General features: G+C 38.9%; 1 protein-coding gene across 7 annotated transcripts in view; it reads right to left on the bottom strand.

The window, feature by feature from the left end:
• The window catches only part of SCLT1 (sodium channel and clathrin linker 1), a 106,956-nt gene that overhangs the window by 61,204 nt on the left and 31,956 nt on the right, over positions 1–13,796 (bottom strand). For all 7 annotated transcript variants that reach the window (XM_079770675.1, XM_079770671.1, XM_079770673.1 and 4 more), the window contains one exon: positions 10,071–10,141. In XM_079770675.1, coding sequence (XP_079626801.1) covers positions 10,071–10,141 — 71 coding nt within the window. The remainder of the gene's footprint in view (positions 1–10,070; positions 10,142–13,796) is intronic.

The following is a 13,796-nucleotide window of genomic DNA, read 5'->3' as shown; positions in this document are numbered from 1 at the left end:
GGTAGTACATTTGCATTTGTTCAAAGAATACTTAAGTAGGAGATACTTAAAATAAAAATTGGCAGAAGACTAGTAAGTCTCATAAACAGAGAAAAAGAGAAAGCTTCAAGAAGGAGCAAAATATGCATAAAGGTAGGAACCTATAGGGCCTATTCAGGGAAGGTAGAAAATAAGACAAGAAAGGCGATGAAAATTAGTGTCAATGACCTTAATTGACAAGTTAAACCATCTGTATTCATTTAAAGGCAAAAGGAAGCTACTTGGAGAGTGGGATCAGGGCTGCACTTTAGGGATTTAAACCTGACATCTGTGAAAAACAATGGCCTAGAATGATGGTTCGTTCTGTCTCTATCTAGCCAATATATCATAATAAATGAGCAAGAAGCAGCAAAAGGCTAAACCAGAGTGATAGCAACAATGAATAAGTAGTTCCACTGAGAGAGATGGCATAGATTTGACAAAGATAGAATTTAAGAGATTCTATACAATCATTCTTTAAACAAATATTTGTTGAATGCTTATAATATGCCAGGCACTGAGCTTCAAGTGCTGGTGGCTCATTCAGTTGCTTTGTTTTTTATTTTTATTAAATTTTATTGTGGTGACATTGGTCAAAATGAACATACAGGTTTCAAAATCTGTATATAGCACCATGTGTCCACCACCCTAAGTCAAGTCTTGCTTTGTTTTCCTAACTATATTTCAGGAGCCCTATATTTACTTTACAGAGCACCTACATAAACTAACAAAGCACTGTTAATTCGGTGGTAAACAAGAGAGACAAAGTCTCTATTCCCATAAAGTTTACATTGCTGTGAAGAAATTCAGATAATATGTAAGCAAATAAATTAGGTAATTTTAGAAGTGATAATTCTCTGAAGTAAATGACATAAAACAATGAGAGACTTGGGTACCCAGGGACAGCCCATCTAAGAAGGGATATTTGAATTAAGATCTAAAGCACGATAAGGCCAACTTAAAATTTAGGGTGAAAGAGTTACAGGCAGAGTAAATTAACAATAAATATAAAGAGTATGAGAAAAGCACTTAAAGAAACGGTAATTAGCTAGGATGTATCACTAACAGGAAGGTAGAAGATAATGCAGAGAGGAAGGCAGAGGCCAGATCATGTAAGTGCAGAAAGTCCTCAATCAAGAAGAGGCAACAATCAAGGAAAATGGACCATTTTGTTTTAAATAAAAAAGGTACCAGTAATCTTGAGAAGAAGACTAGAGAGGCAGGACCAAATCCAAATTGAAGAAACTCCAGAAAGACTAGAGCAAATACACTCTTCTTCCAAGCAATTTCAGACTAGAAAGGATAAACTATAGTAAAATGAGGACTCATCAGGGGGCGGGAGGTCTTGGAAGAGCTCCACAAAAGAGAGACTAAATTTTTAAAATGAATGAATATAAGTGAAGGAACAAGATATAAGAAGAAAAAGAAGAGATTTGGGGTTGTACAGTATGCAAGAAATGGGAATAGAGCTTAATAGAAAAGATAAAATAAGAGAGGAAGGCTTCATCTAGTCCTAGGAGTTATAGCAGCAGCAATGTAGGTAAGGCTGATTTTTCCAGAGCTAGGAAGGGAAATACCTACTGCCTGTTTATGACATTAATACCAACTCTCAAACCTACTAGCATCTGCTTTGTAAGCATTTCCCATGCCTATCTACTTGGATAGGTCATATACTAAAGTGGAATGGAGGAGAGTAAAGACAATGAGAGTCATAGAATACTGCAACACTGCAAAGAAAATCATATTTCCATTATAGAGATGAGGAAACTGAAGTTCATTCGGTTAAGCAACCTGGCCAAGTCAATGAACCAGAAACAGAATACAAAATAGAAAATAAAAAATAAGAAAAGAAAACTAGAACTGTCTGATTTCAAAGCCTACGCTATTTATACTTCATACTACACAGAAGCACATTTTTAGGTTAGATGTGCAAAAGTGAATATTTGCAAAATAAAATTATTATCAATAAAATACATATTTTGAAATAAATCAGTAATCAATTATTAGAGGCAAAACTTCCAAACAACAAAGTTATGGATCTGTTCCTACAATATGTTCTGGACATAAAGTCTAATATTCTTCTTTCTGACCCTTAAAGATTAAGCATGAATAATATGCTAGTAAACATTTGAGTAATGGGTAACTGTAATTAAAACAGTGTGAACAGACAGAAAAATGACAGCAAAGCCCTATTTCTTAAAACATGTTTTCCATGCTCAGAAGACTAGCAGCCAGCACATAAGGAACTGTCTGGCAATTCTTATGACTAAGCTCAGGCCATTTCTCACACGGGACAGTTTCCAAGAGACTATGAATCAAACATAGTGATCCAGGGATTCCAGATTTCCATAGCATTCTTATAACAGAAGACACACTATCATTCAAATTGGGACAAATATCCAGCTGAGAAAAAAATATTATCTCAGCTAAAATAAAACTATTACCTGGCAAAGGTACATATATTTTTGAAAAGAAGAGATTACATAAAAATTATTGGCACATACAATGTTTTTGAAGAAAAAGATTAAAAATGAATGCAATAAATATGCAGACTGATTTATGTAATTTAGCCTTTGTTGCATTAAACATAATAGATTGATATAAAGAATCACACTGATATCAAATTGCTCTTATGTTTTTTAATAAAACTACTTATTTAAAAATCCTTTCACTATCACATTTTAAGTATCTCTTAGATTTTATTTCATATTTAAATAGAGCACTAACCATTAAAAAATACTTAAATGCATCTATCATGCATTCAAATTTTGAGATGATTGGTACTAAAAACATTTAAAAGTCTGTATAGCTTAAAGCCTGGATCCATAATGAGAAACACTGAAAATCTTTTCATTCATTTTGCAAAGCTACTATTAATTATATTAAAAATGGTTTTCTCTGGTGTGTTGTTTTGAAAGCAACCACTAAGTGGTCATACATTACTGCATAGCTGAAGAATATAAAATGTAATTTTTATAAACAATGACACTCCAAGAAGACAGTTGTGCCCCACAAGATCAATGATAAAAGTACACAAAGAGAAAATCCACAAAAATTAGTTTAGCTTTGCCTCTCCTATGAAGTGCAATTTAATTAATTATTTAATTAATTTAATCACTCAACAATATTTTTTGAGCACTTGCCCCGTGTCTAGCACTGGGTTAGATGATGGCAAGATAAAAATGACTAAATTATGAGCCATATCTTTAAGGATCTTAAAAACTAGTAAGGAGAGATTAACTTATAAAGAATTAAAGTACACTAGAGTGTTAGAAATGCTAGGAGAGAAGCTACAGCTAGGATCTGCAGCTACAGCTGAGGCACAAAGGATGGTACATCTGGTTCTACCTGGGGAGGAAGAAACTTTATGGTTCATAAAGACTCAGAAAAAGATTTCTAGAACATGTGACACTTGAATGTTGAGAGGATATTTATCAGAGAAGAGCATTTCAGGCAGCCTGATCAATGTGAACGAAATTAGGGAGTTAGGAAATAGCATGGCTTGTTTGGAAAACTAAAAGTAGTGTAGAAAATTGAGGTGAGGAGTGACAAGATCTAAAGTAGTCAGGGGTCAAGTCACAGAGGACTTTATGTTGTGCCGAGTAACTTGGATTATATCCAATGGCATTTAGTAGCCTTTGAAGGACAGTGACATGATCAGATTTCATTTTAAAAAGATCATTTTGATGACAGCATGAAAAAGGAAGATAGGGAAGGAATAAGCCAGGGGTCCTCAAACTTTTTAAACATGGGGCCAGTTCACTGTCCCTCAGACCATTGGAGGGCCGGACTATAGTTTAAAAAAAAACTACAAACAAATTCCTATGCACACTGCACATATCATATTTTTAAGTAAAAAAACAAAACGGCAAAAACACCCGCATGTGGCCCGCGGGCCATAGTTTGAGGACGCCTGGAATAAGCCAATTGGGAGGTTACTCAGATGAGATGATAGACTGAGCAAAGGCAGTAACAACACAGTGACGTAGAAGTGAAGGATCTGAGAGACATTTGGGAGGCAGAGTTGAGACACAAAAGAACTTAGATACCTCTTAGTTTTCTGAAGCAGGGACTGGATGGTGCCAGTCACAAACATAAAGATTCAGGATACATGATAGATAATAAGCTCAGTTGAGAGCCTGCTGAGTTTCAAGTGCTTCTGAACCATCTGGATGGAGACAACCAAGAAAACCTTGAGCTAGAAAAATTGAATGGGGTCTCATCTTTAGAGAGATCATTGAAGCCACAAAAGTGTGCATGAGATTAAATAGGTCAAATTAAAATAATTTGAGGCTATCATAGCACACATAAACTTATTAAAGATCGTTTCTACTCCAGAGCACACTTGTGTATGTTGAAGTTCTCAATAAATTGGCAAGTTACAGATTCTTTATATGAAGAGTAGAGGCCCGATGCACGAAATTTGTGCAAGGGGCTTGGCCCTTGCAGCTGTGCACGCTTGCCTCAGCCCTTGCAGCCCTGGCTTCATCCGGAAGGACATCTGGAAGGTCGTTCGGCTGTCTGGTCTAATTAGCATATTATGCTTTTATTATTATAGATACTATCTATGTGTGCTAATAAGATCATTCCTTAGTGGCTAAAATATCCTATATAATAAAAGGGTAATATGCAAAGTGACCCTAATGGCTGAATGATTGCTATGATGCGCACTGACCACCAGGGGGCAGACGCTCAATGCTGGAGCTGCCCCCTGGGGGTCAGTGCACTCCCACAGGGGGAGCTCTGCTCAGCCACAAGCCCGGCTGATGGCTGCGAGCGCAGGCGTGATGGCTGGAGCCTCTCCCGCCTCCTTGGCAGGGCTCCTGGACTGCAAGCGGGCACAGGTCGGGCTGAGGGACCCCCCGCACCCAGTGCACAAATTTTCGTGCACCAGGCCTCTAGTTTTAAATAAACATTCTGATGGTGCCACAGGATAACACAGACCCCTATGCAAATATTTTAGTCAGTCTGTATAGCACATCCTTTACCAAGATAATATTGGTTAGTCCTGAAAAATATAAACAGATGAAAATCCTTTCCTTCAAACACTTTACAAGGAAGATGTAAAATCTGAGCAGGCATGACTTGAATAACAACCATGTCCATAACTCAGTGGAACATACATTAGAAACAAATATTTATGACAAAAAAAGCACCTAAAGAGAAATAGCACAATATTTGTTTAAATTAATTAATGCTGAGAAGAGCCACAGGAAGAGTAAAAATCTGGTGGAATGAATGAGACAAGTCTTCCTGGAGATGGCAAGTTTTAACCAGGCTTAGAAAGTTATAACATTTTTGACATACAGAATAATGATCAAAGGCAAAAGGGAAGGAACCAAAATTTGTTCCATGAGTAACAATAAGATAACTGGTGTGAGCAGTTTGTACATAGCTGGAGTGCTGGGGAAAACCAGGTGAAGTAGGTTCTTGGAAAATAGGCTGAAGAATTTCATCTGCTATGACAGGGCATCACCAGAAACTCTCAAAAGGAAAATGATGAAAAGCTTTAATTATAAATTCACAGGATTCTAATTTTTTTTGTACCATAACAGCAGACAAATGAAACCAGTATGTTTTCAGTATAAGTACAAACTTAATGCTGGTGTTTAAAGAGTTTCCGATCTAGTTATTCTTGGCATGGTTATATAGGGCATCTCAAAACCTACATTCTGGTAACGTCAATATGCCCATCATTCCGAATCTGTCAAACTGGAAAGCAATACCCTCCTCCTTAAAAGAAGCATCTGCTTATCCTTCTGTTCCTTCAAGTCTGTGTCAGGAAAAGCAAGCATTAGTTTTATGTATACAACTCTGAACTGCTTAATGTTAAACTATGGAATACTGCCAGTAAATATTATGGCAAAACTGCTCATGGACAATGAAATGTTAAGACCTTTTAGAAAACCACAACTAGCTTTATCAATCTCTATGGATAATCTTTGGGCCTGAATGTCCAAAAGCCAAATGAGGTGTCAAAAATAATGTAGACACCCTCATCATCCTTTCTTTAACAAGCAGCTCTCACTGACTTCCTTACTTTGGTGCATACTGTTAGAGAACCAGGTATAGAAACTCACTAAATTAGCAATTACAACACGTGAGTTCTAATTTGGCTTTTTCATGAATTTTTGTGCAAGCACGAAGAAGACAAATGATTTCCGAGCTCTTGGTTCATTTTGGTTTCTTCTATAAAAGCAGAAAGTTAGCCCTAGCTGGTTTGGTTCTGTGGATAGAGCATCCGCCTGCAGACTGAAGGGTCCCGGGTTCAAATCGGGTCAAGGGCACATGCCAGGACTGAGGGCTCATTCCCCAGTAGGGGGCGTGCAGAAGGCAGCCAATCAATGGTTCTCTCTCATCATTGATGTTTCTATCTCTTGCTCCTTCTCCCTCTCTGAAATCAATAAAAATATATTTTTAAAAAAGGTAGAAAGTTATTTCTTTGTATATGCAACAACATGGATGGACCTTGAGGATATTATGCTAAGTGAAATAAGCCAGCCAGATAAAGCTAAGAACCATATGATTTCACTCATATGTAGCATATAAAACTGAAACTCATGGATGCAGACAGCTCTGTGGTAGTTACCAGAGGTAAGGGAGTGGGCAGGTGGGAGGGTGGTTAATATATGGTGACAGAAGATGGTTTGACTTGGAGTGGTGGGCACACAGTGCAATATACTGATCTTGTATCATAGACATGTACACATGAAACCTATATGATCCTATTAACCAATCACCCTAATAAATTTAACAAAAAAATTTTAAAAAGTAGAAAATTAAAGACGATCATTAAAATACCTTTAGCAATAAAATTCCATGATTTTCCCTGTCCTTTATCCCAATATCACCAAGTTCTGCTCATTTTCCCTATACAAAAATATTTATATGCATTTTTATTTTCTATTTCCATTATCATCATATGATCACAGGTCTTTATGAACCAATTTTCTTACTCATCTTTCTTTCAGGACCTCGCACCCTGTTTTATACTACAGACACCATATTCTTTTTCTTTTTCCACTCTTTTCTGAACCTTAAGTGCAGAGTTAAATTAATCACACTATTCTTTCCATGATCTGTTATTATTAACTGTGAACTGTTACTCTCATTTGTTTATTTTTGTTTACCTGTGCATTCTCAATCCTTCTCTCATTCTCTTCATCTTGTGGTTCATATTAAAATGTGAAATATACTTTGGAGATATCTATCTATCTATCATCTATCTATCTATCTATCTATCTATCTATCTATCTATCTATCTATCTGTATATATAACTATCTATATAAAAGCCTAAGTGACCATCACAATTGAACGGACGACCAAGCAGCAGGCTGTGTGGGGCGACCAGGCCGGCAGAGGGATTAGTGAGGGGCGACCAAACGACCGAGCAGCAGGCTGCGTGGGGCGACCAGGCTGACGGAGGGAGAGTTGGGGGTGAACTGGCCAGTAGGGGGGGCAGTTGGGGGCAACCAGACCAACGGGGGGGGGGCAGTAAGGGGCAACCAGGTCGGTGGGGGGGGGGGCAGTTAGGGGCGACCAGGCCGGCAGGGGTGAATAGGCCAGCAGCGGGGGCAGTTAAGGGCAATCAGGCAGGCAGGCAGGCAGTTAGGAGCCAGTGGTCCCGGATTGTGAGAGGGATGCCTGACGGCCGGTTTAGGCCTGGGGATTGGACATTCCCTGAGGGGTCCCAGATTGGAGAGGGTGCAGGCTGGGCTGAGGGGATCCTCCCCGCCCCCCCCCCCCCCCCCCCCCGTGTATGAATTTTGTGCACCGGGCCTCTAATATATATATTATATTGCTATTTGCATGTGTTTTTATGCTATAGATAATATCTTTTTACTTTTAAAATACAAACCCTGTTTTATAGATCCGTGTTGCTGTAACTACATCTTTACATGCAAACACATGTTTCTAAATGATGCATAGCATTCCACAGGATGAAATTACTGCATTTTACCTATTTCCTTGGTGACAGACACCTAGGCTGCCTCCAATTCCCTACTTCTACAAATAGTCTTATTCTACAGAGGTAATCCCTAATTAGAAGTAGGGTATGTCATTTCAGGAAATGTTTTTATTTTATTCTTTTATATACAGAGATTTTATTCTTTTACTATATAAGTTGACATAGATATATATCTAAACATATAGGATATATATATAACTAAAATATATATACATAATCAACACACACTATTATTTAAAACATTTAGAATGTATATAAATTGCATCATTCTTTAAGCTCCTTTTGCACTTGTTATTACATTCCACATTATATTTTTGACATTGATAACTGGGTGTGAAGAAGTATCACAATACTTCAATATGCGTTTTCCTGATTGCTATGACTTTTTACCAGTCAGAATGAGTTCTATGTTTTTTAATGATTTGTATGAACATGAAAAGAGAGTAGATTCTGAAGCACTCTTGTTAAAACCACAATGACCCCTGCAGTGGATTGAATAGTGACTATATCCCCTACCTCCAAATTCAGGTTTACCTGAAACTTTATTTGGGAACAAGGACTTTGTAGAAGTAATTAAGGTAAGGATCTCAAGATGAATTATCCTAGATTAGAATGGGCTCTAAATCCTAAGACTTTTATGCTTATGAAGGAGGAGAGGGTACACAGAGAGACAGAAAAACAAGGCCAAGTGAAGATGAAGGTGAGAGGAGATGAGAGTTATGCTGCCAGGATCCAAGAAGTACCTCAGGCTACCAGCAGCTGCAGAGGCGAGGAAAGATTCTCCCCCAAAGCCTCGAGGGAGCACGGCCCTACTAACCCCTTGATTTCAAACATCTAGCCTCCAGAACTATGAGGAATAAATTTGTTGTTTTAATCCACCAATTATCATTTGTTATGGCAGGTGGGAAGCTAATACAACCTCTATGTTGCTAAAGTCATCCTGCTTTATCTAGCACTGACTACACTTCACTTAGCAATCATTTCTTCCTCCTTAATATACGTCCTTCACTTAACCTCCAGGAACACTTCCTTGTGTCTCCTATCTCACTGGTCTCTTCTCAGCCTCTTTTGTTGATTCCTCCTCCTTATCCTTACGACTCTGAGCCCAGTTGTAGGTTCTTCTCTCTTTTCTATATACACTACAATTTAAAGATATTTGTAAATGTCTGTAGCATAGAACAAAACCTTAGAGGACTACACTTCTTAATTTTAAGTATCACGAGTGAGAGGAACAAAAAGTGACAAAAATATATTTTTTTTGTCACTTGGAGGTACTCTTGTGAATCTATTAATGAAATGATTATTAAACCACTGGACCACAATATACACACACAGTATTAAAATGCCTGATTAAAAACCCTTTATTGACTGCCTTTTCTTTCACTTCCCTGTCTCACTTCTCCACTCCCCTAACATCTAAATAAACTACATGCTCAAAACCCTTTTCTCAGGGTCTGCTTATGGGGGAATCCAAAGAAAGATACATGTGAAAATATTTTATCTAAGGAATTTGATTTTCTTCTATAACCACTGGTTTTAACATCATGAAACATTCCTTCATATATATATATATATATATATATATATATATATATATATATATATATATATATTATAGTTGCCTCCTCACTAATAGTTGTTTGTTTTTAAAAATTAATCCTCACCGAGGATATTTTGCCATTGATGTTCAGAGAGAATAGAAGGGACGGGGGTGGGGCGGGGGGAGGAGGGGAGACAGAGACAGAGAAACACTGTGATGTGAGAGAGTCACATCTATTGGTTGCCTCCCATATGTGGGGGATTGAGCCTGCAACCAAGGTATGTGCCCTTGACTGGAATCGAACCCAGAACCCTTTAGTCCAAGGGCCGATGCGCTATCCTCTGATCCAAACTGGCTAGGGCTCACTAATAGTTTTGATTTCAGTCTCTTACCATCCCAACAGATCACACAAATAGCTATTGACAGAAACATAAAAGGGAAGGGGGGGGAAAAAAACGATGGGTAAAATTAAGGCATCACAAGTTCCTCTGAAGAAAAACAATTAGTAATACTAAAATAACAAAATCCATTTTTAAAAATACCTAAGTTGCTTTCGGAGTTGATCGATTTCCACACTTTGTTCAGTTAATGTTTTCAGCAAGTGTTGGTTACCCTACAATAAGAAAAAAATAAGAATATTCAGTATCAGAACATTTAAAACTACTTCTTTAACACCCAGAAATCAATGGAATTTTTATACATCAATAATGAACTCTCAGAAAGAGAAACTAAAAAATATATATCATCAACAATCCCATTTACTATTGCAACAAAAAAATTAAGATACTTAGGAATAAACTTAACCAAGGATGTAAAAGAGCTGTACTTGGAAAACGACAGGACGTTGAAAAAAGAGATGAGAAGATATAAACAATTGGAAGAATATACCATGTTCAGGAGTTGATAGAATTGACATCATTAAAATGTCCATACTACTCAAAGCAATCTATAGATTCAATGCAATCTTTATTAAAATACTAATGGCATATTTCACAGATCTAGAACAAATACTCCAAAATTTATGTGGAACCAAAAAAGACCCTCGAATAGCAGCAGCAATCTTAAGAAAGAAGAACAAATATTGGATATCAATTATACTACAAAGCCACTGTAATAAAAACAGTTTGGTTCTGGCATAAGAACAGGCATATAGATCAATGGAACGGAACAGAGAACCCAGAAATCGACCCAAGCCTTTATGCTTACTAATATTTAACAAAGGAGGCAAGAGCATAATACAATGGAATAAAGATAGTCTCTTCAATAAATGGTGCTGGAAAAATTGAACAGACACATGCAAAAAAATGAAACTAGACCACCAACTTACACCATACACAAGAATCCTACCTAATAATAGACAAATATGCAAATTGACCATACCTCCGACACACCCACAAGCCATGCCCACCATCCAATCAGAGCGAGTATGCAAATTAACCAAACCAAGATGGCTACAGCCACAGAGAGCAAGGTTTCCTAGGTAACAGAGGAAGCCAAGCTTTCCGCCTGCCCTTGCCAGGCCTAAGCCTCCACTCAAGCTACAAAGTTTCAATTATGGAAGGTAAACAAATTCAAATAGAAATGGCAGCAGAATGGAGCTTGAGAGAGCAGGCCAGGGTTGCCCCCGGCAACAGGGGAAGCAAAGCTTTCCGCACACCCTGGCTGGGCCCACCTGCTTAAGGCAACAAAGTTTCAATTATAACCCCAACAGAAATGGCTGCTGGCCGTGGAGGGAGCCGCAGGCTTGGCTCCGCTCCAGGCTACAAAGTTTCAATTGTAGAAGGAAAATAAATTCCAGATACCAGGGCCTCTGCTTGGGTTGTCAGGGGGCGTGGCCAGCCTGCAAACCACCCAGGCCCCTCGCTCAGGCCGCCCCATGCCCCAAGGGAACCCCACCCTGATCAGGGACATCCTTCAGGGCAAACCAGTTGGCCCCCACCCCTGTACCAGGCCTCTATCCTATCTAATAAAAGAGTAATATGCAGATTGATCATCACTGCAACACACAATATAGCTGCCCCCATGTGGTCAAAGATCCTGCCCCCATGTGGACACAAGATGGCCACTGCAAGATGGCCAGCAGGAGAGGGCAGTTGGGAGGCACCCGGCCTGTAAGGGAGGGCAGTTGAGAGGGGCCAGGCCTGCAAGGGAGGGCAGTTGGAGGTGATCAACCCTGCAGGAGAGGGCAGTTAGGGGTGACCAGGCCGGCAGAGGAGGGAAGTGGGGGCAAACAGGCTGGCAGCGGAGTGGTTAGGGGGTGATCAGGCTGGCAGGTAGAAGCGGTTAGGGGCAATCAGGAAGGCAGGCAGGCAAGCAGTTGGGAGCCAGCAGTCCTGGATTGTGAGAGGGATGTCCGACTGCCCGTTGCTAAACGGGCAGTCGGACATCCCTTGAGGGGTCCCAGATTGGAGAGGGTACAGGCTGGGCTGAGGGACAACCCCCCTCTGTGCACGAATTTCGTGCACCGGGCCTCTAGTAAACTAATAAAAACCTGTGGTATATATTTACATAATGGAATAATATGCACCTGTAAAAAAGAAGAAACTCTTACCCTTTGAGACAGCATGGAGGAACCTGGAGGAACCTTATGCTAAGTGAAATAAGCCAGTCAGAGAAAGACAAGTATCACATGATCTCACTTATATGTGGAATCTAGTGAACAAAATTAATTGATGAACAAAACAAATCCAGAGACACTGAAACATGCAACTGACTGACATATATCAGAGGGAAGGGTGGGCAGAAAGAGATTAATGAAAGAACGTATATGCATATATGCATAGACAAACAATATTGCAGGAAAGGCCTGGGGGGAGGCAGGAGTGGAGTGGAGGAGGGTCAACAAGGGAAAAAGGGAACATATGTAATACTTTCAACAATAAAGAGTTTAAAAGAAAGAATAAACTCAAAATGAAGAAAAGACTTAAATGTAAGTAATGAAACACAGAAATCCTAGAAGAAAATATAGGCAGCAAAATATCAGACATCTCACAGAGCAGAATTTTCACCAATACATCTCCTAGGGCAAGAGAAACAAAGGAAAAAAAATAAACAAATGGATTACATCAAATTAAAAAGCTTCTGCACAGCAAAAGAAACCAGCATCAAAATGAACAAGGAACCCACTGTATGGGAAAACATATTTGCCAATGATACATCCGATAAGGGATTATTTCCAAAATATATAAAGTATTCATAAAACTCAACAAAAGGAAGAAAAACAATCCAACTAAAAAATGGGCAGAGGACCTGAATAGATAATTCTCCAAAGAGGACATACAAATGACCAAGAGAGATATGAAAAAATGCTTAACATTAGTAATCATCAGAGATATGCAAATTAAAACGACAATGCAGTACCACCTCACACGGGCCAGAATGGCTACTATCAATAAATCAACAAACAACAAGTGCTGGCAAGGATATGGAGAAAAAGGAACCCTAATATACTATTGGTGGGAATGCAGACTGGTGCAGCCACTATGGAAAAGAGTGTTGAGTTTCCTCAAAAATTAATGGAACTGCTGTTTGACCCAGTATTCTTACTTCTGGGACTATATCCTAAGAATCCTGAAACACCAATAAGAAAGAATATATGCCTTTGGTTGATCTCTCCCCCTGTCTCTGGATCGTCTGATTGATGCTTCTCTGTCTCTGGATCTGTTTTTGTTCATCAGATTATGTTGTTCATTATATTCCATAAATGAGTGAGATCATGTGATATTTACCTTTCTCTGACTGGCTTATTTCACTTAGCATAATGCTCTCCAGTTCCATCCATGCTGTTGCAAATGGTAAGAACTCCTTTTTTACTGCAGCGTAGTATTCCATTGTGTAGATGTACCACAGTTTTTTAATCCACTCATCTGCTGATGGGCACTTAGGCTGTTTCCAAATCTTAGCTATTGTGAATTGTGCTGCTATGAACATAGGGGTACATATATCCTTTCTGATTGGTGTTTCTAGTTTCTTGGGATATATTCCTAGAAGTGGGATCACTGGGTCAAATGGGAGTTCCATTTTTAGTTTTTTGAGGAAACTCCATACTGTTCTCCACAGTGGCTGCACCAATCTGCATTCCCACCAGCAGTACACCAGGGTTCCTTTTTCTCCGCATCCTCACCAGCACTTGTCATTTGTTGATTTGTTGATGATAGCCATTCTGACAGGTGTGAGATGGTACCACATTGTTGTTTTGATTTGCATCTCTCGGATGATTAGTGACTTTGAGCATTTTTCATATGCCTCTTGGCCTTCCTTCCGTCTTC

This window comes from Cnephaeus nilssonii (assembly GCF_951640355.1).
Source record: "Cnephaeus nilssonii genome assembly, chromosome: 5".
NCBI lineage: Eukaryota > Metazoa > Chordata > Mammalia > Chiroptera > Vespertilionidae > Cnephaeus > Cnephaeus nilssonii.
Note: the sequence above shows the minus strand (reverse complement) of the source record. Positions and strands in the feature narration are given on the sequence as shown.